General features: G+C 45.8%; 1 protein-coding gene across 1 annotated transcript in view; it reads right to left on the reverse strand.

Annotated features, from left to right (window-relative positions):
- CFAP57 (cilia and flagella associated protein 57) overlaps positions 1-26322 on the reverse strand; it is a 55578-nt gene that overhangs the window by 28909 nt on the left and 347 nt on the right. Inside the window, exons 2-12 of the mRNA XM_036351700.1 lie at positions 26093-26266; positions 22917-23233; positions 21215-21501; positions 18409-18616; positions 16408-16560; positions 13312-13451; positions 12382-12547; positions 11172-11285; positions 7806-8018; positions 5512-5685; positions 2202-2363 (exon numbers count right to left, since the gene is read on the reverse strand). Coding sequence (XP_036207593.1) covers positions 2202-2363; positions 5512-5685; positions 7806-8018; positions 11172-11285; positions 12382-12547; positions 13312-13451; positions 16408-16560; positions 18409-18616; positions 21215-21501; positions 22917-23233; positions 26093-26249 — 2091 coding nt within the window. The 5' untranslated portion in view covers positions 26250-26266. The remainder of the gene's footprint in view (positions 1-2201; positions 2364-5511; positions 5686-7805; positions 8019-11171; positions 11286-12381; positions 12548-13311; positions 13452-16407; positions 16561-18408; positions 18617-21214; positions 21502-22916; positions 23234-26092; positions 26267-26322) is intronic.

Genomic DNA, 26322 nt, shown 5'->3' on the forward strand with positions numbered 1-26322 from the left:
TAAATCAATATTTATCAAGTGAATAAATGACCCCGGGGATCTGCCTTGGACGAGTGGACTACATTTATTGGGGGGGTGATCGGGTATTTGACATGAAGTACTTGCTCATCATCCTTCCTTGGTCCCTTCTCTATGCTGCTGCAGAGTAGTCTCTCCAAGACACAAATCTATCAAGTCCATCCGTGGGTCCTTAGGAACACTGTCCAAAGTCTAAACCATGGTATAAAAGGCCCCCCATGATCTCTCTGCAGCATCTGCACCCTCCCTCCCACACTCCCTCTCTTCTTCAGTGCCACCCCCCCCCAAACTGCCCCCTTCTCCCCCTCACCCCCCTCCCAAGCCAGGAGAATCTTCCCCAGAGCAACCCTCTGTCATCCCTCTGCACACACTTATTCCTCCGTGTTAAGATCCTTCCCCATTTGTTCTGGAAGACTCCATCCAAGGCTCACTTCCTCTGGTACCACCTGGCCTGGGTCAGGGTCCCCTCCCTTGTGCCCTCACAGCATTGTGCCTTCATAACGCCCATTACACCCTTAATTCCCTTTTTAAATTTCACTTATACTTCCTCCCAGGTTATAAGCTAAAGGGTCCTCTATGCCCTTCATTTCTGTGATCCTAGGCCTTAGTGCAGTGTCTGGTACACAGCAGACTCCTCTGTGAATACCAGCTGCATGAACAAATAAGTGAATGGCTGAATGAGTGGGTAAATCGTGGCCCGAGAGTGACATAGAACATCAAGAAAGCAAGCAGTCTGGGAAGTCTGGGAGTGTGACTTTTAAAGGTCAGGAGGAGGAAGAGCCAGGGTGGAGCAGTCAGAGAGGCTCACAAGGAATAATAAGCACGTGGTCCCGTAGACGCGGGGAGAGAAAGGCGTTTCAGGATGAGCAGTGCACACACCAGTCATTTCCCAGCTGCGGGAGGGGGCAGGCAGCAGCCTAGACACCTCAGGCTTTCAGTGCAGGCTGGTGTCTCCTATTGAGTCTCTTCCCTACCCTCTGGGAGGAAGAGAGAAGAAAACCGAGAAGGAAGAGGAGACCTATTTACCTGCCTGCAGTAGGTCAGACCTCAACTCTCAAAGGCTCTCCCCCTCCTCTCCTCCCACTGTGCCTTTCCTGCAGAAAGTTCCAGGGAGCTCTAGGAGGGACCCCCAGAAAATGCGAGGGTCCCATCATCCTGCTCTGGGGCCATTTCGGCATTGCTGGTCTGATGGTTTTACTTGTCTCCACCCCTCATTTGACTGCAAGTTTCCTGAGCACAGGGTCATGCCTGTATCACACAGGCATCCCCAGCACCTAGTGAACAGTGAGTACTTGGTAAATGCACTTTGGATTCTGGGTGAACAGCACCGACTGCATAGTTTTCCCATCTGCCCCAAGCCTCTTGAGTTTATCATCCATTCAGCTCCTCCCTTAGGGAGTGAGGCACAGCTATGCCCTCGAAGCCCTCAAAACACATCTGGATGCAGTTTTTACATGAACAGGAGGGAAGGCCCTTTGGGATAAAGAGAATGGACTCTAGACTAAATCCGGATCAGAACTCTGGTCCTGCAACCTATTAGCTCAGTGACTTTGGACACATCACTCAACCTCTCTGAAACCATTTCCTGAAACACGGGAGAATTACAGTAGTATCTTCTCATGGATCCTAGTGAGTTTTAAATGAGAGAATGCTTATCATTAGCACAGTGCCTGGTGTGTGGCAAACCTAAAAAAATGTTGGTTACTGGCTATTACTTTTATTGTTTTAAGAGGAATGGGTTTCAGGAATGTTTTATAAATACCTCCATTTTTATTTTTTTTTTAAGAAGGCTTCCTATATTAGCAGTTATTAAGTTTCACAGATACAATTGGGATATTCAGTGTGTCAGTTCAGTTTTATCAGTATTTACTGATTGTCTTCCATGGGCTAGAAACTGTTGGTCATACAAGAGAATTGTTTGTCGTAGTTCCCGCCTTTAACGAGTAGGGAGAGAAAAGCTAGTGCACAGCATAAAATGGCCACGCAGCGTAGTGACAGGCAGGTGCGGTGGGAACAGACCAAGGGCCAGTGAGGAGGGCAGCATGGCCATATGGGCAGAGAACGTGCAGTGGGCTCTGGGCACAGGTGCAGCCAGGCTTTAGAGGGCCTCGAATGCCAGCCCAGGAGTCTGGACGCAATCTGTAAAGAATTTCCACATCCTCTTCATCAGATCCAATTCTTACCTTCTCTTCCATGTCTGTTTTAGTCACAAGCACCTCTTCGGCAAAGCCCACCTCCCTCTCTCGCTTGATTCCCCGACCATCCTTATCAAAGACCTTCCAGGTGAACAGGCAGCCATCCTCGGAGGCCGTCAGCAGGAATTGGTCATCGAAGGTGAGCAACATCTGAGAAAAAGCCCAGGAAGAGGAGGCTCTCTGAGGCCCTGGGTGATAGGACTGGCTATTGTGCAAGCCCCCCCTACCCCCATGCAGGCCCAGGCACAGCTCATGGGGAGGAAGACGCAATGCTGGGTAAGGATGAAACAGGAGCCCTCACGGGTTCCTGGTAATTAATAAAAGAAGCAAGACTAGGTCTCTGTAGATTTGGAATTTTGAGTCAGTTATTATCTAGACTGTACAAAGAACTCTCAAAACTCAACAGTAAAAAGCCCAAACAGTCCAACTAGAAAGTGGACAAAAGATATGGAGACATTTCACAGAAGAGAATGTACAGATGGCAAATAAGGACACAAAAAGGTGTTCAACAGTGTCAGCCATTAGGGAACTGCAAATAAAGACCACGATGAGCTAGCACCACACATCCATTAGAACAGCTAAACTACAAATAGTGACACCACCGAACGCTGTGATGTGGAGAAACTGACTCTCTCGTGCACTGCTGGTGGCTGACAGGCTCTTAAAAAATGAAACAAATATTTAAAATGGTACTCCTGGGCATTTATCCCAGAGAAATGAAAACTTAGGTCCACACAAAAGCTTGTACATAATTGTTCATATAACACTATTTGTAATAGCCCAAAACCGGGAGAAATAAAAATATCCTACAATAGATGATGGTTGGGAAAACTATGGTAGAGCCCTACCATGGAACGCTACTCGGCGGGGAGAAGGAATAAACTATTGAGACATGAAATACCTTAGCAGTGGTTCTCAACCTTCCTAATGCCGCGACCCTTTAATACAGTTCCTCATGTTGTGGTGACCTCCAACCATAAAATTATTTTCGTTGCTACTTCATAACTATAATTTTGCTACTGTTATGAATGGTAATGTAAATATCTGATATGCAGGGTGTATTTTCATTGTTCGCGACCCACAGGTTGAGAACCGCTGCCTTAGAGGGATCTCGAGGACATTAGGCTGAGAGGGAAAAGCCACTCTCAGAAGGTCATATACGTGTGATTCCATTTATGTAACATTCCCAAGAAGACAAAATGTTAGAAATGGAAAACAAATGAGGGGCTGTCAAGGACTAGGGCTGGGGGTGGGAGGGGGCTGGGGGTGACTATAAAAGGGCAGCATGAGGGAGCTCTTTGTGATGGTGGCATAGTTCTGTATCTTGATTGCAGTGGTGGGTACATAGATCTACGCATGAGATAAAACGACAGAGACTTACACACACATATTGTCCCAATGTCAAGTTTCTGGTTTGGTATTGTACTATAGGCAGTTTAGGTGTAACTACTAGGGGAAACTGGGTGAAGGGTACACAGGACCTCTATGCTATCTTTAAAATTTCCTGTGAATCTATTATTATTTCAAAATGAAACACACACACACACAAAAAGAGCCAACTATGAAAATATCTTCCCACAATCAGTAGTATGTGTCAAAAAACCTTAAAGATGGCCATGCTCTCGCCCTCAGGAATTCTCTGTCTAGGGACTTCGCCTCAGGAAATAATCAGAGACACCCTTGGAAATCTGTAGACTAGGACACTCATTAGAGTTTATAAGGTAACTTAAATACCCAGTTAGAAGAGAAGAGTTAAATAAGTTATCACATGAAAGAATATCTGTGTAGCACTAAAATCATGCTGTTGAGGACAATTTAATTACTGAATATAATAGCATTAAGTTTTTTCAAAAGGTTACAAAAGAGTGTACATATAGTATAAACTCAATTTTTGTAAAACACACACACTATATACATAAAAGAGTAGACATTTCAAATGCACCCAATTATTAATGATATTATGAGGATTTTTATTTCTAAAATAAACATGCATTGCTTTTATAATCAGAAAACAAAACATCTTATCCATAAAACTGAGTAGATCTGAAGAGAAGGTGGGAGGGGCTATGTCATAGGAATCTGCTTTGGAACAAGAACTGGCTCAATACAGGAATGTTCCAGCTTATAATGAAAAATCCTTTCCTAGTAAGGACAGTGGCTACAGGCAAGCCAATAGGATTTGGGACCTAGTGAAAAGCCTCAGGTGTTGCTGTTGTTCAATCTGGAGTAAGAGGGGGGTCGGGGGAGGAGCTACACATTCTCCCAGTGCCTGTTCTTCAGAACTCCATGTAAATAGAAGCGCTGCTGTTTTAGAAGGGAGAATGGAGGGACAATTTACAAATGTGTGCTCATGTTGTTACCCCCAGGAAGGTCTCAGGATGGGGGAGGGCTCATCTCCTGGGCTATGACTCCTTTTAGTCCAGGGCCTTCTGTGGAGGAGGTGGAGAGCTGTGATCAGCCAACACTCAGAGCTGGGAGGAAGGAATGCACTGGCGGGGGAGAGGAGGTCTGGGTGAGGCACCTCCAGCATCTCTCAAATGGCCCTTTATTATCTATAATATTGTGGTGAACCATCTGTGCATAAATCTTTAGGTGCATCCAATTATTTCCTAGGATAAATTTCTTTTTATTTAATTTTTATTTTATTTATTTATTTATTTATTTATTTAAAATATATATTTTATTGATTTTTCACAGAGAGGAAGGGAGAGAGATAGAAAGTCAGAAACATCGATGAGAGAGAAACATCGATCAGCCGCCTCCTGCACATCTCCCACTGGGGATGTGCCCACAACCCAGGCACACGCCCTTGACCGGAATCGAACCTGGGACCCTTCAGTCCGCAGGCCGACGCTCTATCCACTGAGCCAAACCGGTTTCGGCAATTTTTATTTTTTTAATATTTTATTGATTTTTACAGAGAGGAAGGGAGAGGGATAGAAAGTTAGAAACATAGATCAGCCACCTCCTGCACGCCCCCCACTGGGTATGTGCCCACAACCAAGGTACATGCCCTCGACCGGAATCGAACCTGGGACTCTTGAGTCCACAGGCCAACGCTCTATCCACTGAGCCAAACCGGTTAGGGCTCCTAGGATAAATTTCTGTGATTAGGTGAAACAAAGAATATTAATAGCCAATAAATGTCTATTGAAGGGATGGCTGGATGAATAAGTAAGGAGACAGAAAAGACACTGCGGGGTTGATGGGGTGAAGAAGGTATGTGGGGACAGGATCAAATGTATCTACTGACTGCTGGTTCTGGGACTGGGCCCCTGAAGAGAGGGGACTCTCTCACCTTGGTGATAGGACCGCCATGGGCCTGGTAATCATTGAATTCTTTCGGCAAAGGCAGAGGGTACTTCATTGCACGTATGGTTCCCATTGAGGTTCCCACAAATATCATGCGGCCCGAGTGAGAGATAACAATGGCTGTGTAGACGACGTCAAATGCTGATATCTCCCGAAGGACCTGGAGAAAAGACAGCTCTGCTCAGTGTGAGGGGTGAGCCATGTCCCCAGGTTCCCAAGTCATTCTCTTCCTCTCCTCTAATAGCAATGTTAGAGCAAGTTCTGTATTTAAAAAATATGTCTCTGCCCGTCCAGTATGGTGCAGTGGTTGAGCCTTGACCCATGAACCAGGAGGTCAAGTTTCGATTCCTGGTCAGGGCACGTGCCCGGGTTATGGGCTCAATCCCCAGTAGGGGGCATGCAGGAGGCAGCCGATTAATGATTCTCATCATTGATGTTTCTGGAGCTCCCTCTCTATGAAACCAATAAAAACATGTTTTTTAAAAATGTGTCACCCTAGTCGATTTGGCTCAGTGCCTAGAGCATCGGCCTGCGGACCAAATGGTCCTAGGTTTGATTCCCGTCAAGGGCATGTACCTGGGTTGCAGGTTCCTCCCTGGCCAGGGCCCTGGTCAGGACACGTGCAGGAGGCAACCAATTGATGTGTTTCTCTCACATTGCTGTTTCTCTCTGCTTTTCCCTCTCTTTTCCACTCTCTCTAAAAATCAATGAAAAAAATATCAAGTGAGGATTTAAAAAAAAAGAGGGGGGTCTCCTATTTCTGACAGCATCTGCAAATGTGCTCAGCACATAAAAGGCACAAACTAAATATTTCTTGGCTGCTTGATTGATATAAACAGTTCTACAAGTTAGGAATAACACTAATAAAGGGAACCTTTCAAACAGCACCTTCTAGGTGCCAAGCATCATTCTATGGCTTTTGTATGTTGTAACTCATTAAATCCTCACAACCCCCCCCCCTCCCTTTAAAAAAAATATATATTTTATTGATTTTTTACAGAGAGGAAGGGAGAGGGACAGAGAGTTAGAAACATCAATGAGAGAGAAACATCGATCAGCTGCCTCCTGCACACTCCCCACTGGGGATGTGCCCGCAACCAAGGCACATGCCCCCGACCGGAATTGAACCTGGGACCCTTGAGTCCGCAGGCTGACGCTCTATCCACTGAGCCAAACCGATCAGGGCACAAAACCCCTTTGATGGAGTAACTGTTACCCCTGAAATAGAGTCACAGAAATGGTAGGTTATTTGCCTCAACTCACCCACCTAGAAAGTAGCATTGGGCTCCTTGGCTGCTATATTACCATGCACCCCAAATGCAGAACAGGATGTGGATCATAAATGCATTCAGCAAGCATTCATTCATGTCCATTACATAAACAAAGCTATACTATCAAGGAACTCATTCCTGCACATATTAAATCACCCCCACAACCACCCACCCACCCACCCACCCACGTGCCTACCCACCAGACATTGATTGGATGCTTGCGGTGGGCCATGCAGTGGGTGCTGGCTGGTCGGCATATCAAGAAGGGAGAACCATGGCTCTGCCCTCCCAGAGCTTTGCTCTGGTGCCGCACTGAGAAAGCCACCACAGAACCAGGACTAAGCTACGTGGGCACAGTGGTGAGACACCCTGCTCCAAGCTGTTTCGGTCCTGGGGAAACCTGCCTTGGGTCAGTTTGCTGCTGTGGTATCTCTGTCCTTCCCCAGATATCAGGACCCGGAGAGTGACGAGCACCAAAGGAAAGCGAGAGAAATCAATGAAGACCAGCTGCCGCTGGGCTCCTGGAGAAGGACACAGCCACGTGAGGAGGCGGCGTCCTTGCTGAGCTCTTCTCTCCTCCCTCAACCACTGGGAGTTATTGCCACCATTTCGGAGTTTGGGGGTCTCAGATGAATACGGTGGCAAGCCTAGGTAACAGCAATAACTACAGTTTTGCTTCTACCCCAGGAAAGTAAGTGCAGATCTAGAGTAAGGGTGCAGGTTTGAATGCTGCTGAGCTCCCTGCCTAGAGGGCGGAGAGAAGGTCTAGGTAGTAAGCAAAATCCAAGTGAAAAAGGGCCCCACAATTCATCCCAGTCAGGTAGGGCACTGGGCAGAAAATTCCAGAAGTAACAAGAACTGAGATGACCGAAAAGGAATGGGGAGCCAGGTTTGACTCCATGAAGAAGAGCCCCTGTTCTCACAGCCCTCTTTCTGTGGTAACCACAGGGGTTGTCCCCTGCAGGTCAGTGCAGCAGCCCAGCGGCCGGGCAGGGGCAGGCAGACTCACGGAAGAATCGGCGATCTCCTTGAGGGTATGGTCAGATCCAACAGCAAAGATAATTTTGCTATCAGGGGAGACGGTTACACAGTTGTAGCTGCAGGACTTGATCACACATTCCGTCTCCCTCTTTCCTGTGGACAGATTCCATTCATACACAGCACCGTCTGTGCCACAAGAAATCAGTTTGCTGTCATCTGCATTCCACGCAATGGAACGAATCTGCAGGGGATGAAGACATGCCCAGTGAAGAGGATGCACACACATGCACAGCCCTCACAGGCAGGGGCGCATGAACTCTTCACGTGTTCCACTAGACCAGCGGTCGGCAAACTGTGGCTCGCGAGCCACATGTGGCTCTTTGGCCCCTTGAGTGTGGCTCTTCCACAAAATACCGACTTCTGCACACGGGCCACGAAGTTTCAATCGCACTGTACGTGCGCGCCCGCACGTGGTATTTTGTGGAAGAGCCACACTCAAGGGGCCAAAGAGCCGCATGTGGCTCGCGAGCCGCAGTCTGCCGACCACGGCACTAGACTGAGGCAGAATGTCCTTTCCTGGTACGTACCCTTCAGTCAGCACAAAACAGAATATTCATATTCCGTTTGCCAAGATGCTTGCAAAATATGGTAGATGAAATACTCCCATTTCCTTTTTACCTTAGAATGGCAAGACTAAATTATAATGGTTCCTATAATGCTATAACTATTCAATTATGACTATGTTTAATAAAACACTTTTTGGGGGGGAAAAATAATTATATATTCACAGGAAGTTGCAAAAATAGTAGAAAAGAACTCTCTACTCTGAAATAGCAGAGTAAGTCTCTTAGCTGACCCCGCCCCCCTAAAAAAAATAAGTTAACTGTTAAAAATAATACTGTAAAGTCTCTGGAAATTGTCCTAAGGGCATATAGCAAATGAAAAACATTCATTCAAGTAAATCTACCCGGCCTCAGTAAGAACAGAAGCTGTGGCATTTGAGCCATGGCCTGCTCTGCTCCACGAATTTTACTCTCGTGCACTCTGGGCAGGTGTGGCCAAAAGATGGGGCTCCCTCTCTCCAGCTCTCCGTCTTTGGCTACGGTGTCACCCTGGGAAGGGCAGACCACTAGTGTTTCTTATCCCTACTCAGAAGCTCTATTCTAGGCAGGCAAGGCCCAGAGGACTGGTCCCCCTCCCCCCAGCCAGTCCCCACTGTTGGTGGGAGCTCTACTCCGAGTGTAGGAGGCCAAGGATAGCGAGGGTCTGCGGATGCTGGTTCCCAATCATGAGGGGAGAGCTGAAAAGACCAGGGGCTGCCATCCCTCTCCCTCTGCAAGTGCCACTCGGACTGAAGGGGTCACTCCTGAAAAGCAGAGCAGGGACTCTGCCCAGGGGATGGATGGCCAGGCCATAAAACTAGAGCTCTCCAGCTCTGCTTGGGGGGACGGACTTATTTGGAGCAGAGCACAGTGTACTTTCATCTGTGTCTCCACAGTCGCTTGAAGACCCATCCCACTGCGAAGCAGCTCTCCATAACGCGTGTGTTTATAGCACTTCCATTGCTAAAGTCAATGGTGAGTTTTTAGTCTTTGCAGGACCTCTCTGACATTCCATGCCAGCGACCGCTTTATCCTTTTGGAACTAGTTCCCTGGCCTCTTTGCTATAAGTCCCTGATTCTAGGTTCTCTTTGCGCCTTCCTTGGAGTCTTTCTGTTCTTTTAACAATCCTTTAAATGTTGGCCATCTGTCTCCTGCCCAAGATCCTTCTCAGATTCCACACAGGCCCCTGATGATCTGATCCACTCCACCCTAGTCCCCAGAATCTTAATTTTCAGCCTTGACTTCTTTCCTGACCTCCGTACTTCCTGGACATGTCAAACATAACATGTCCAAATGGGACCTAACATCTTTTTTCTCTCTGTCTCTACTACTAAAGCCATGGTTTAGTTCCTAACTCATCCTCCACCCTCACTTCCTAGCTGGGCTCCATCATTCAACTTTCCTCCTGTCTCAGCCATCCTCAATACCATTTTGCAGAATTACCTTTCTGATTCCATTACGTCCTTTCTTACATTCTTTCAGTTGTTTCTCATCACCTACAGACCAATATCCAATTCCTTGGCCGGGCATATAACACTCTATGATACAGGCAATTTCTCCAGCTCTTTCTTCTATCACTCCTCAAGTGTGCCCAATGTGCCAGCCATAGAAACCACAAGCCACCATCCTATTTTATACTCCCCTTCTATGATCTGTAACACGTCCTCGCGCCTAGAATACCTTTCTTTTTCTATTGCTTTTTCTCTCCAAATTCATCTGCTGACATCTTCTTAAGCCTTTTAATCTTTGGCCCCTCCCTTTTCTTCATGCCCCATATCCACTCTATCTTCTTTACCTATTGGTCTTACTTCCTAAATATCTTTTAAATTCATCCACTTCTCCCTATCTGTACCACCTCCACCCTGGTCCAAAATACTATCTTCTATCGTGTAGACATCCTTATTTCTTTAAATGCATTCTTTACTCTGTAGCCAAAGTAAGCTTTTAAAATGCAAATCTGGTCATATCATTCTCTGCCCTGAGAGTCCTCAGTGATTTCGAGGAACAACGATAAAGTATAAAAACCCTTAAATGCCTACAAGGTTCTAACCCAGTGGTTCTCAACCTTCCTAATGCCGCGACCCTTTAATACAGTTCCTCATGTTGTGGTGACCCCCAACCATAAAATTATTTTCGTTGCTACATCATAACTGTAATTTTGCTACTGTTATGAATCATAATGTAAATATCTGATATGCAGGATGTATTTTCATTGTTACAAATTGAACATAAAGAATAGTGATTAATCACAAAAACAATATGTAATTATATATGTGTTTTCCAATGGTCTTAGGCGACACCTGTGAAAGGGTCGTTCAACCCCCAAAGGGCTCGCGACCCACAGGTTGAGAACCGCTGTTCTAACCTCTCCAATCTCGGCTCACCCCGTGTTTTATCCTGATACCTATGTTCCAGCACCACAGACATTTCAGTTCCTCTGACACACGATGCACTCTCCCACCTCAGTGTCTTTGGAGCCCTATCTGCAATGACTATCCCACCAGCTCTGTGTGGTTAATCCCTACCCATTCCTGTAGGACCAAGCCTTTGGGAACACCCAATTTCCTGCATTATGCCAATTCTTTCATTATTTCCTCTCATAACACCTCGTGTTTTCCTTTCATTGAATTTATGGCAACTAGTAATTAAATCTGTCTGTGCATCTGTTTTATTGTCTCTTCCCCCAAGTAGACAATGAGCTCCAAGAGGAAAGGAATCGCTTCTCTTTTCATCACTTATTCCCCATTGGCTAGCATAATGTTGGACTCTGTGCTCCTCCACACCCACTCACCTTCCCTGTGTGTCCTTTCAGATTTGTGATGTTCTCCAGGCTTGTGGTGGTGAAAAGGTGAATCACGTTTCCATTGACTGCAGCAAACAGGTGACCTCCATTGCTAAAGGCACACTGCAAGGAAATACAGCCAGAGAGCAAGCATGAGAAAAGTGAGCAGTCTCCTTCTGTTACCGTCAAGTCCTCCTTTTCTCCAAGAGTTGAGGCTGAGTCCTAGCTGGTTTGGCTCAGTGGATAGAGTGTTGACCTTCTGACTGAAGGGTTCTGGGCTCGATTCTGGTCAAGGGCATATACCTCAGTTGCAGGCTTGATCCCCATCCCTGGTCAGGGCGTGTGTGGGAGGCAACAAATTGATGTGTCTCTCTCACATCGATGTTTCTCTGTCTCTGTCTCTCCCCCTCCCTTCCACTCTCGCTAAAAAAATCAATGGGGGAAATTATATATATATATAATTTCAGGCTGAAACCATGTGTGGAGGTGGGAATTGGGGCAAGGTACAAACATACAGTGGGGCCTTGACTTACGAGTGTCCCAACTATCAAGTTTTTTGAGATACCAGCTGTCTCTCGGCCGATTTTTTGCATTGAGTTGATAGAGTAATTTGAATTAACGAGCTCCTTAACGAGCTCGGTCTAGGAACGAATTAAACTCGTAAGTCAAGCCCCACTGTACTGAGAACTGGCTGACAACTACTCCTGTAGCTCACTGCCATGGGCATTAAGTATGAAGCTGCTTGGTTCACAGAGCAGAGCACTCATTTGTCTGTAGAAGTTTCAGAGTAGGGAAGTGATTCCTGGAACCACGTCTTGTTCCTGCAGGTCATCCCCGGGAAAGCTGATGGACTGCTTACTGCCTCTCTGCTGACTTCTGAGCTTCTCCCAGCCTCAGCCTGGCCTTCCCAGCTGTGACTCTGACTCTGTGGTAAGTCTTCCTTTCCAATGCTTTTGTATTACTCCACAATCACAGAGAGGACCTACGGCAGGTGGGTCTCACAAGGCTGGGCTCAATGAAAGATTTTGGTGAGAATAAGAAAAAGGCAACAGAGCCATATACTCAGTAAGTTTGGTGGGAGAAGAACTGGATTATTTTCTTTTTAAAGCCACTAAAGTTTTCTAAGACACCTTTTGGTCCCACCTCCTTCGAGTGTGTTAGTTGATATTTCAGCCCTGGCTTTCCAAGAAACTGGACCGTTATCTCCAGCAGTTCTTACCTCTTTGCATCCTCTGATAGAATATTCTTTGAATGAACGTATATCGTCAATGAGTAGGTTCATGAGGCGTAGTTTGTCAGCAAACCCTACTACAATGAAGTGACCAGACGGGTGAAGGCTGATTGTATAGGCCTCTTCCTGGTATTCCTTGTAGAGTTCCAGAGTGCTGTGAGGAAGGTCAATTACTGCCTTATCAGTCTAGCCTGCTAAATCCCTCGAGCCCTCCCCTGGTATGTATTTTTATCACAGCATTTGAGACACTTTGTTGCTTGCAATGATTGCTTTCCCTCTTTTCTAGAGTTTGGTTATTTGAAGATAGGAGCAATGAGTATGGCAAGTAGGGAGACTGGTCAGGGGGTTATCTAGTGATGCTGAATGTGCAGCTCCATTTAGATTTCCCAAATCAGAAGGATTTCACATTTTATCTTTCAGCAGCCCCAGCAACTGCGCACAAGAACAAAGAAATTATAGTGTGGGGCCAATCTAGGTCACAGATTCTCAGGGAAGCTATGCCAGGAGGCAAAAAATATCACTAGGGAGTTGAGGGGGGTTTCAGGCAATGAGGACAGAAAAAAGGATAAATAATAGTCTGGCGAGCTCTCTGACGTCAAAAGCAGATCTAGTGGGAGTAATGGGGTAGGAGAGCTGGAAGGACATAGGAGGTCATGGAATAAGGTGAGATACCAGAGTCCCTAGAGCCTAGCACAGTGTCTGGCATGGAGCAAGCATTTAATAAAGCACAAAGTAATTTTCTAGCTCATATAAGAGTGAAAAGAGAAGGCGGTTGACTGACTTGACTTAAAAAAAATTTTTTTCCCAACTGAAAGCTTCTAAGTAATTAAAATTTAAAACTCTCTAAAATAACTCACATGAAAAATTTAACAATCCAAATCCTGCATATTAAAGTAACAGAGCCTTTGCATTCCTTACTTTGACTCATAATTCCAGATGCGTATGGATCGGTCCAGAGAACAGGTGGCAATGAGGGGTTTGCGGATGCAAGTAGCCAGACCGGTGATGGATGCTGAGTGTAATGGGTACATCAGGTACTCAAAGTGGGCAGGCTCCCCCTGGAGAAATCATAGAGAATGAGATCTGGCAAAGTGAGCAAAAGGCTGGCTGTGCATTTCAGCTTTCATACGATCTAAGGACATTAGCAGGCTGGGAAACAATCATGTTAATATTATGCATATTTTCCTAAGCCTATATTATTTTAAAACATTATTCCAATGGCAATAAAATATTTTATTCCAAGAATATACCAGAATTTTTAATTCAGCCATTCCTCTACGGTGGGGACATTTAAGTGGTCTCCAATTTTCCTTACTTGGGAATAATTAGACTAATTTCCTTGCAGGTAAGTCTGTGGACCTCTGATTATTTCCTCAGATGCTGCCGCATTAAGCTTTGTTATTGTAACCAAGTGCCTGGCAGTCAGCTTTGATTGTTGAGGCATCTGTTTGAAAACCTCATCTTGAAGAAACATATTGCCAGCTCTATAAGCCCAGCAAAACAGCCAGATAAGGAACCAAGCCGCCCCTTCTTTCAGAAAACCCTGGATAACGGAGATAACTGATGACTTCAGGGATACCGCTTCTCTCCTGCATGCCCTAATTTCCACGCTTAGACTGTCAATTAGGCACTAAAGAATGAACCTGAACAACCCTAGACACCCCACCCTTGTGCCCTACTAAAGGCAGAGAGCCCCAGGTCTGTGTTCTCTCTCCATCTGTGACCTCTCTGTGAGGCCCCTGGGCACATGCTGTGTACCCACCAAGACCTGCTCCTCCAAGTTCCCTGATGGTTTTTGTTGGAGTGCATCCTACAATCATAAGAACCACAAAGGCCAGTCCAGCTACAACACTGGCCCCTGTGGGGCAAACATGTGGGCCTGGGCCAGTGCTTGGGGCCTTCCTAGCTGATAGCATGACTATCAATAGGCTGGGACTGACACAACGGACACAGTCCTAGAATGGAATGCAGAGAAACATGGTAGGGATGATTTTAAGAATCTTGATAAGTACTGCCAAATTTCTCCCCAGGGAGGCCAGTTACTCTACCTCCAGCAGCAATGAGACTTGGGTGAATGACTTTAAATTAAAATGTATCCTATTACACTGCTTGTATAAGTTCCAGATGTCTGCCATCAGAGGCATTTTACCTGGGACACCTGCATGGGGAGTGATGATTGGGAAATATAATGAGGTGTACATATTTTGGGTCTGTTCACAGGACAAAGCAAAAGCTGAGATGCGAGTTCCTTCACATTCTGCATCATCCATCCTTTTCTACTGCCTCAGAGAAAGAGGTACTGTGCTGGGGAGGGGGGCAGGCACCCATTCTTCTCCATCTGTTACCCCTTCTTTCTCTAGTACCTTCAAACGTTTGCCTCTATTAGCTTTGTTCTCTGAAGGATGAGCAAGAACTAATATGGGGAAGAGAGGAGGGAAGAGTGTTCCAGGCAGACAGGACAGTGTTTGCACAAGCCTCTTGGCAGGAAGGAACATGCAGATTCATGGTGATGGGAAAGGTCAGCCTTATTAGGTGGAATGATGGGTTGGGCTGGGGCAGCCGGGTTTGGTCTCCTCAAGTGCACAGGGAGGCCACTGAGGGGTCGCAGCTGTGATGACGGTGGTGGTGGCGGAGGAGGTTGCATGTTGCAATGACCAGATATGGGTTTTGAAAAGACCACTTAGCATCAACATGGAGTATAACTCAGGGGCAGGAAGGTAGGGCGTGTGCAGAGGCACAGGCAGAAGGCTTTTACAGTGGAGGAGAGAGAATGGGAATGCTCCCCTCCTCGAAGAGCCAACTTCTCTGGCCTAGTTCTTTCCTCCCCATGCAGACTTCCTTCTCAGAGGCCCTGCCCCCTGGAGGGAGAGAGGATCTGCAATGAGCTGACCCCTCCAGACAGAGAAAGTGAACAAACTGGAGATCCGGCTATCAAATTAGTCCTTTTTGAGTGAATCAGTTCCCCCAGGTGAAATGATAAAAATAGTTTCTAAATCTGCAGGTTAAAAACAGCGCTGGATTCATGGTACCACGAGTGTAGGCGGCCAGAAAGACCCCACCTGAGAGCACTGGGCAGACAGCATTATCTCCTTTACTTACTTCTTATGAAAACAACCTGTGTCCACTGATGGACAGACGAATAAAGAAGAGGTGGCATATACATACAACAGACTACTACTCAGTTATAAAAAAGGTGAAATCCTGCCATTTGCCACAACACGGATGGACCTGGAGGGTATCGCGCTAGTAAAATAAGTCAGGTGGGTGCCCTCATGGGTAAAGACAAGTACCATATGACTTCACTTGTATGTGGAATATTAAAAACCAACTAACAAGCAAAAAAGCAAAAACAAGCTCATAGAGGAAGATGACAGATTGGTGGTTGGGGTGAAGAGGGGCAGGAGGGCAGAATGTGGAAAGGGGTTCAATTGTATGTTGATGGAAACTAGACTTTTGGTGGTAAGCACGATGTAGTATGTACAAATGTCAAATTATAATGTTAGACACCTGAAATTTATATATGTTACCTCAAAAAAGAAAAAAAGAAAAAAGAAAAAGAGGCTATGTCTTACAACCTCCTGCTGAAAATACGTGGGAAGTGATGCCCAGAGGGGTTTAATACAAAGAAATTTATCCAAAGTCACATAGTAACTTTTAAGTAGTAGTTCCCAAACTTTCAAAAACTCATTTGATGTGTGATACTTTCAAAATGCTCTACTGGATAGCACCTTTAAAAAAAACCGAGCTATAACTGACATATAACATTGCATTCTTTTGGGATATACAACATGATTTGATATATGGGCCTCTTAGCTTTTAAATACACTTAGATCTCGCTTACCTTAAGAACAAAATTCTTTCTCTTCAGCCTCATCTCTACACCTCATTCTATGAGGCCAGTATTACCCTGAGACCAAAAGCAGACAAAGGCACCAAGAAAAAAACTAGAGACCAATTCTGCTACGAAGACAGATGAGAAAAGTCTGGACAGAAACGTTGCTGGGAGAGACTTGCCTTGCTGATCTCCGTCAGGGACATGGTGATGCTGTAGAGTTGGTTCTTGCTGGTGCTGACAAGCAGGGTTTCCTCGGAGGGGCTGAAGCACAGGCAGAGGATGTCCTGTTTGTCAGACTGACTCGGGTCATTGCTCTGCGGGTCCACAGGAATCTGCCCACGACACAAGACGGCTATCAGTGACGTGCCCGCATCACCGGCGGGTCCCCTCCGGTGTAATGAACGAGGACTCCCAGACCAGCATGGCTCCAATCCCCCCTCAGAGGTGGGGGAGGGAGGGCTTGAGTTGCCTCTGTTTCTGTGGGTTTCGTATTCACCTTGACGTGATTAGTGGCTGAATAATAAGACAATGGCACACGTAGAAATGATCGATCTGCACCTGCCCAGCTGAGATCTCCTCTGAAAACAAGTGTCAGTCGAACTCCCACTCACTCCCACTCTTGAATTCACTTGGGACAGGTTGTGTACCCCAGGGCAGGCGCCCACCTGCACCGAGGATACCAGCGTGCGCTTCAGGGCGGCAGAGGGGAAGGTGACAGCCCTTCTTCCATGTGGGTAGGTGCCAGGGCAGAGAAAACAGAAGGGCTCACACAGCTCCTGCCAGCAGTCCCTGAGGGGGCCTGTACTTCCCAGGTAGGCATTATAAAATTACATTTCCTTTTCACTGCTATTGCTTTTCTTCTATGAACAACCAGGCTTCTTGAAAGGTTGGCCTACACATACCATCTCCTCTTCCTTATCACCCACTCAGTTTCTTAATTCCTTATCATTTGATAAATAAAATTGCCTTCCACTGTCCTCATATGCATTAGGAATGTCCTTATCACCAAAGCCAGATGCTCCGTCCTCATCCTCTTGACTTTTCTAGAGCCTGCAGCTGTGATGGCGGCACCGCCTCCCTGGGGTCCAGGACACCGGGCCCTCCTGCTTCCCTCCCTCTGCCTGGAGTTCTTCACATAGGCAACTGCCCCTGCTCCACAGGACAGCGAAGGCTCTGGGAAGCCCCTGACCTGCACTGCGCTGGGCTGGGCGGCCACTGATATTCCCTCAATGTGCCCACGGCACCTGACAGTTCCCTCTGCTGTCACATCTGTGTGACACTCCCTGCTGTGTAGAGTAGAATGGGAGCCGCAGGCCTAGGGCCTTGTGTGTGCTGCCCCAGTGCTGTCTCCCACAAAACTGAAGACGCATAGATTCTGCTGGACTCAGATGCTCATCTTAAGCAACAGAGACGTCTAACTCGCTCACTGTGTGTTTAGCGGCTTCCTGTCCACGGCCCCGCAGGCCCCCCCGCGCGCCCCCCCCCGCAGGCAGAGCGCTGCCCTGGAGCCTATGCTCCTCCACTCAGGAACCGGCTGTCCGGCACGCTCCTCGGCTGGAGCTCTTCCACCCGCACGGGCTCTCACCTTTTCCCTTCAAGTGATGCCAGTCCCTCTCCACTGGGGAACACAAGGTACCCCAAGTACACCGCCCGCTCCCTGTCCGTGGTGCCTTTGCTAATTTGTTCCTTCTGCCTGGAATTCCAGATCTGTTTCTTTCTGTCAAGTGCTACCCATCCTCTGAGGTTTTTCCTTCAACAATTACAATCAAACACCCAGAAGCCTTCCTGGTTCTTCCCGAACTAGATATGCTCTCTCTTCAAAACAGTGTGTATCGTTTATGCCACACACATTTACTAAATGCTCGCGGTGTGCGTGGTAGTACGCCGGACATTAAATGTCAGTATGTATCATCGTAATACAATTTCTCATGGGAGCACGAAGCTTCAGAGAGAAATAGAATTTGCCAAAGTTCTCTCCCAGGATCGAAATCCAGATCATCCCAATTCTAAACCCCAATTCTGTCCAGCCCATCCTAAAACTTCCTCAGGACAAACGGCTCAAATCCCCCTTGCTGCTCAGCGCTACACCCCTTCTCCCCATCAGACTCCTTGTCCGTGCTCTGCTGCTGGAGAACAAATGTCAGGAGGACCCCAGTTTTGCTTATTCCTTCTCTCCTTACCCGGATTTCCCTGCTCTCATGATAAAAATCCTTGTCTTCCATCTTCTCAAACAGTAGAACTCGCCCTGGCCCAGCAGAACAGGCAAATCCCTTTGAGTAGGCTGCAATGGCAAACACCTGGGGCATGGACTGCTGGCTGTGGCTATCTGTCTCCAAGATCTGTTCAAAGGAAGGGACTGGGGAACTGAGTGTTGGAAATTCGATCAAGCTAGAAAAAGAAAACAGCATGTAAAGTTTACAGAGACAATCCCCAGGGGAGGAATTCTGCTAGGGATGAGAAAGAAGGGCTGCCCTTGGGTGTGGGAGGAAACCACCCAGTGTGAACCCCTTTCCCATTGCCAAAACACTACCCTTCGCCCTGGGAATGCCACACAAACTCCAAAGGAAGATTGGAAAGTTACACATTTATTTGGTAGTCTCACAACCCTGTGTGGTCACTACTACTATTGTCATTATCCTATATAATAAAAGCCTAATATGCAAATCGACTGAATGGCAGAATGACCAGTCACTATGACGTGCACTGGCCACCAGGGGGCAGACACTAAACACGGGAGCTGCCCCCAGCTCACAGGCCCCAGGTCAAACAAGGCGGGTGCCAGTGGGCCCCTCCCCTCAATTGCCCTGCTGGTCGCCCCACTGAGAAAGGTGACCGACAGCAGTTGCAGGGTGATGGGGGGTTGGGGGTGGAGGGGTGGGGCCGGCTGGTGAACAGGTGGGGCCAGCAAGTGGGTGGCGCCAGGCCAGCCAAGGTGGGTGCCAGTGGGGGTTCCTCAAATCACCCTGCCAGTCACTCCACAGATTGGCTCTGATTGCGGGCCAGGCCTAGGGACCCTACCCATGCACGAATTTCATGCACTGGGCCTCTAGTTAGTAGTATTATTAATATCCTCATTTTGGTGTTTAGAAAAAAGTGGCTCAAGGGATTGAGTTTTCTAAAATCACACACTTAGTAAGTAGAAGAGTTGAGATTTGTATCAAGGTATCCATTTCCTCCTTCCTTCTCTCTCTACTCTTCTCATTCATTCATCCAATAACTGGAGGCCCAATGCATGAAATTCATGCAAGGGGCTCGGCTCTCGCAGCTGCGGTGGCTTTCATCAGCCCTTACAGCCATGGCAGCTTGCCTCAGCCTTCAAAGCCCCAGCTTCGTCCGGAAGGTCGTCTGGCTGTCCAGTCTAATTAGCATATTATGCTTCTATTATTATAGATATAATGGTGTTATATGGTGGTAACAACTCTGTGAAATAATCCTATATAATAAAGAGCTAATATGCTAATTAGACCAAACAGCCGAACGACCGTCTGGACGACCTTCCAGATGAAGTTGGGGCTGCGAGGGCTGGCCAGGGCTGTGAAGGGCTGCAAGGGCCAAGCCCCTTGCATAAATTTTACCCCTTGCATAAATTTTACCTCTAGTGGTAAATAAGGTTGATACATCTTACTACTACTACTAATAATAATAAAAAAGATTGATACATCTTATTTACCTTTAGAAGGTTATAATCTAGAGCAGTGGTCGCCAACCAGTGGTCTGCAGACCACTGGTGGTCCATGAGGTCTCAAAGGTTGGTGACCACTGTTCTAGAGCACATGTGATAGGACTGTTAGGGAGTAGCTCAGTAGGATGGGAACAACCAGTCAACAGGTAGCAAGGATTTTCTGAATACAGTTATAGGGAAGGTGCACTGACCAGAGATATACAGAGGCTAAGCCCTCCCAGCTAAGAGCTGAAGAACGAGCAACAGTACGTCACATATGTGTATGTATCCATGGGAGTGGGGTGTGAAGGGGGGCAGGGGAACTACACATTACCAAGCTCAGAAGCAAGAGCATGCATGAGGCATGCATCGTCTGTAGAGGGCAGAGCCAGTGCTCTAGAAGTAAAGAAGGGACAGAGTAGCAGACATGTGGACCACGTTCAGAAGTTTGGACCCACTGAAGGATTGTGAACTCAGCAAACTGGAGGGCATGGCAACTTATTAGGAAGCTCTTAAGCAAATCACAACAGAAGAGACATCATTGGCAGGAATGGTGAAAATGGTGGACTGAAAGTTATTGAGGAAGAAGGAGCTATAGTATGCCATTATGGTTGAGGGCTCAGGCTCTGGAGTCAGACAGATCTGGGCTTGAATCCTGACCCTGCCACTTCTCAGTGCTAACTGGGTAAGCCAGTTAACCTCTTTGAGTGTCAGTTTCCTTGTCTATAAAATGGGCATGATAATAATATGTACTATATAGGGTAAGACTCAAATGAGAATATATATAAGCAGTGCCTACTCCACACAATGGTACAGCCCGATATGGGTGAGAGGCTATTGGTAGAGGTAAGATTGATAACTCCCCCCTGAGCCTCTAATTTAGCCCATATGCTTCTGTTGACATTTCCTTGCACCTCTTTGTTGGTCTGCTGCCTCCTACTGAATTGCAAAGTCCTGGGGGATCTGTGTCCCCAGCATCTAGCAAGATGCCTGGCACACTGCAAGTGCTCAGTGGACATTTATTCAATTGATTCAGTAAATTAGGCAGCCATTAGAAAATATAATTTGGAAAATCTGTAGTTTGGAAGACCAGTCATACTAAAATGAGGTTAGGTATAAAAATAAAAAGAACTGTATCTAGGCTATGGTCATAACTGTCAAATTTGTGCTTGAATATGGATGAACACTAGAAAGGCAGAGGGAAAATGAAGAGTTGGCTTTTAAGGTAAAGAGGTAATGAGTGATTTTTAAAGAATGCTGGTTTTCATGTGACGCTATTAGTACGAAGAGCATATTTTTACAGGGGCACCAGCGGGTGCCATTACCTCTCTGATTCCTGCATCATCTCCAGGTTCTTCAGCTCATTGGTGGACTCCTTGACCATTATACTTGTCTCCCAGCGTTGATCTCCAGATTCAAAGAGGAAGAGCCTGCCTGTATCAGTGCCAACGACAATCTTGTCATCAGACACCCAGGTATGGGCTAGGTAGTTTTGGGGTTCTCCCCTCTGAAAGTTGGTTTGCTTCAGGGTTCCCTCGGCAAAGCGAAGAAGCTTAAATATCCCATTTCCAGTGACACACACCTGCGTGTTATCCTGAGGACTGAAGCTCACCTGGAGAGTGTGAAAGAATGAAAGACAAAGCTTTATAAAATTAATCTTAATGGAATTACTTCCCATTTTACCAATTAATATTTATTTCAAGTAACTCAGAGTACCCTTGAAACATCACTAAATCATACACTTTTGATACCATATTTAATAAGAGCACAGATCTATATCCATTATATTTGTGGGGCCAGTTGTTTTAAACTAGGAAACCTACAAAAGTAATTTTACAGAGGCCAAAAGCAAAATGAGCAGGTCTTGACAATGGCCGAGCACTGTGTCAACAAAAAGGAATGAAGGCTCAGCTGCAAACACAGAAACAGGAGGGTCTGGCAGGGTTTATGTGTCCTGACCAGGGAGAAGGAACCAAATGTCAGGGGCTGCTATGTGGTCTCCTGCCAACTGAGCTTCCTTTATCTGTACCCTCCTCATCCCCACGTACAGTGACAGGCAGTCAACCTGTCACCCCCATTAGATGGTGAGCAACTTCAGGGGCTGTGGCTTTTTCCTCTCTGTATTCCCAGTGCTGGGTTCATAGTGAACATCTAATGAATGTGCATTGCATCTATTGGAGCAAAGGTGCTCTCTGCTCTGAATGGGGATGCTGCACAGGCCTCGCTATGGCCTGGAGGAAATGACCCTCAGCTCTCCCTGATTCTGTGATCACTAAGGAGCCTTCTAATTGCTGATTTCACTTCCAAGTTCTCTATTCCTAGGGTGGAAATACACTGGATAAATGATGTGAGTGCTCTGGTCTTGAGGTGCTGGTTTATGCACTTATGCACTAGCCTCCTGTGGGAATGACTGAGTCCACTGAATAGAGCCGAGTTCCTGACAGCCTGTAAAACCGAGTTCTAGATCCTACGCTGGGTTGACTGCACCAGGATAAAACTCCTTGGGACCCACTGCCTTAGCAGTGAACCAGCTTCCTAACAGGGGCTCTTTATTTTGCCTTCAAATCACAATAGAAAACTCTGCTCCCCATATAACTACAAGTTCATTGACAGCTTCTTAAAGATCTACCACTTCACATTACTCCCGGAAATTTTCCCATTGCCTAGCCATGATGCTGAAAAGAGGCCAGAACCAGAAAGGGAGAGCAAGTTTGATCACTTCACCTCTGGCCTGAACCTGGGACCAGAAAGCAGTTCTAGGCCAGAGTAAAGACAGGCACTGGGCTCTTGGCCCTGCCATTCAATACCTCTGTGATCTTACGTGAGTAACTTAACCTCTTAGAGCCTCAGTTCCCGCATCAGTATGATAGGGATAATCATGAATACCATATACGATTGTTGTGAGACTAAAGTTAAATACGCATGTTAAGAAATGAGCACTGCTTCTAGTACATAGAAAACATTCACTAAAATACAGCTCATACTATTTTTAATAGTTTGCACGATACTTGTTATGTTGGGAGGTACCTGGGAGACAGTGTTGTTCTGAGTGTCGGTTTTAACAATGGCCATTACTTTCTGTTTTTCCCATAGCCAGTAGACAAGGTTGGACTCTGGAGGCGAAGTTTGAGTCAATAGGTATTTGGAGTCTGGAGAAAAAGCCATGCAAGTAAATCTCTGAACCGGGAAGTCAAAGTTATTAAGGATTTTACGCTTCCGGCAAGGGATGGATGACAGTTCATAAATGGTGATGACAGGTTTTTCTTGCACCAACTCAGAGATAGCGAGGTATCGCCGATTGGGACTGATGGACAAGGCTAACATGGCTTGACTCTTGTCTGAGCCTGCAAACAGGTAAAACGGAATAATGAGGGTAGATCGCCAAGATTCAATACGAACCAGGCATAGTGGTAGGCATTGCTGATGCAATAGGAGAAAAGTGCAGAAATAGGTAATTGTCAAGCTGTGAAGCTCCTTGGTACAACTATGTCTGGGGTAATTAGAACAATGACCAGGGTGGGCACCTCCCTCAGGCCAAGGTAGGAGGAGAAGTCAGGGATCAATCCCTAGAGGACAAAATGGGACAGGGAAGGGGTGGGACAGGTGGTAGGAGGAGAAAACATGTGGATGTGAGAAAGTGGGATATTGCTGGAGCATCTCATGTGAGCCAGGGTTGGTCACTATTAGGTAAGCCTGGAGCAGTGGGATAGGGTCATATTACATAGGCCTCTATGCCTTGAGTGGGCAGCACTCAACACTCTCCCTCTGCTCTCTTAGGCTGGGATGCTAACCACTGGATTCCTCAGCCTTCCTTGCAGTTAGGTGATCTATGTGACATTCTTGCCATGAGATAGATGCAGAAGTTTGTCGGACTGGCTTTATGGTAAAGCTTGTGCTTTCTTGAAAACCAGGGATGGATACATTCTCTCCCCCTTTCCCTGGAATCTAGGAGTGATATCTGGAATTACAGCAGTCATCTTGCAACCATGAGATAACACATGAGAATGCAAGTTATGGTCCTCTACATACAGCACCGGAGGCAAACACTAAAGTGCACATACTTTATTGGGAAATGCAATCACATTATGATTTTCATGGGCCCTAGATACTATTGCTTTCAGGAGCCTCTTCCTCCATTAAAGAAAGTTAAAAAAGTATATTTTGTGATTGCATTGGTATAAAGAGAAATAGAGCCAGGCTCGATTCATTATGACATATTTATTATTATACTTTTCCCCTGATTTTAAAATAAGTTAAAATGAAAACGTCCTCTTGAGTCCTAGGCTCTGTGTCTACTGTGCTTTATGGCTAAGATCTCTTTCTCACTTAATAGCAATTTCATCCTTCTGCTTAATCAGGCCAGAAATCTTGCTTCTTCTTTTTCTCTTCCACCCTACACCTGGTTTCTGAGAAAATCTGTTACCTCCACTTTCAAAATATATCCAGGATTTGATCTCTTCTCACCATTCCTGTTACCTACAACCTGCTCTTTGACACCATTTTCTCTCATCTGGATTGTAGCAATAGTTTCTCAACTGGTCTCCTGCTCCCTCCCTTGTCCCTCCTTAAAGCTATTCTCTACCCAGTGGTCAAAATGAACCTGTTGAAACATAAGTCAGATGATGCTACTCTCTCTGCTCAGAATCCCCCCCATGACTTCTCATTTGACTCAGAGTAAGAGCCTATGACCTACAAAGCCCTATGTGATGTTGCTCCTCATTACTTCTCTGCCTCACCTCTCGCTCCCTGTTCCTCCATCCCCTCCACTCCAGCCACACTGACTTCCTTGCTATTCTCCTAACACACTAAGCACCCTCCTAACTCAGAGCCTCAAAGGTGAAAGACAAAAGTATAAAGCATAAAGGAGATAATATAGGATAATATATTCATAAGCTTGAGTTAAGGAACAATTCCTGAAGAAGACACAAAAAGGAAAATGTTGATGAACTTCATTAAAATGAAGAATTTCTGTCCATCAAGGTACCATAAGGAGGGAGAAAACACAAGACTCAAACTGGGAGACATTATTTGCAATACATAAGATTGGTATAAAGAATATAGAAAGTGTGCCCAAAAGTTAATAAGAAAATTACCCAAAAACTCCCATACCAAAAAAAAAAAAATGGGTAAAAGAGATGAATAAAGCATTTCATAGGAGACTAAATAGGAATAGCCCATAAGCATGTGAAAAAAATTCATCCTCATTAGTAACAGAGAAATATAACACTAAAAACAACAAGATACCCTTTCTCAATCACTAGAGTAGCAAAAAAATAGAAATGTGGATAATACCAAGGGTCGGTGAGGCTGTGGAGGAATGGCAAGTCTCGTGTACTCCTGGTGGGAGTGTAAGTTGGTACTACCATATTACCCAGTAATTTTTGTCCTGGCTGTGTGCCCTGAAGAATCTCTGCACAAGTGGACAAGCATATATGAATGCAATAAGTTTTATGCTAGCATGATCTGTAATACCAAAAAACTGTTGTTTCCCAAAAAGTCCATTGACACTGGAATGGATAGATATACTTGAGACATTAGATTCATAGATGTAGCAGTAAAATGAATTCAAGATGCATGTAATATGCAGGATCTCAAAAGCCTGATGTTGAACAACAGAAGCAAGTCATCAAACACATATACTATGATTCCATTTATATAAAGTTAGTAACTAGCAAACACAAAACTATATCTTACATGGGGCTACACATATATGGTCATACTATATGCAACAAAGAGCAGAAAAGGAAATAAGTGATTAAGTTGTGGAAATGATGTATATCATCAATGAACAAAAACAATGAAACATTGTACAAATAGTTATATTTGTGACTTGGGATAAAATCTCCAGTGTCTTCATCACACATGAATTCAAAAGGTGCTGGATTGAGGGCGGTGTGCTCTAGTGTTAGACAACTCAAAAATTGGCCTAGGTGAGGACAAAGACAATGATATTGAAGAAGCATGAAAAGGGACTTGTTAAAATAATTTTTCATTAAATCATGGTGAAAAAGTGCTTTTAAATTAATATTCTTTTACATGTGATATTTGCATGTAATGCAAGTAGACATGTATTTCGTCTACATTTAGAGAACTATACGTTTATGGGAGTTGGCCAGAAAACTTTCCTTTCAATCACCATGTTGGAATTATGAGGTTATTTTTGCCACATAAGGTTAATGTGTCAAGATGGAAAGGGTTTTTACCTGGAATGAATTTTTGCCATTTCTGATCCATATTGTACTTCACACAGTAATTCCCTGAAGGAAATATAATGATCTGTTCGTCGAAGAAGAATATATTGTTGGCCACGTGGGATCGAAGACCAAAAGCATGCAGTGACTGTGCTACCACGGTCGACATGGTCCCCGGCCAGAGTTCTGTGAAGACCCAGCGCAGCAGGTGAGCGTGGGGAAGAGTATCGTCCCGCCCCGGA

This window comes from Myotis myotis, unplaced genomic scaffold (assembly GCF_014108235.1).
Source record: "Myotis myotis isolate mMyoMyo1 unplaced genomic scaffold, mMyoMyo1.p scaffold_m19_p_2, whole genome shotgun sequence".
NCBI lineage: Eukaryota > Metazoa > Chordata > Mammalia > Chiroptera > Vespertilionidae > Myotis > Myotis myotis.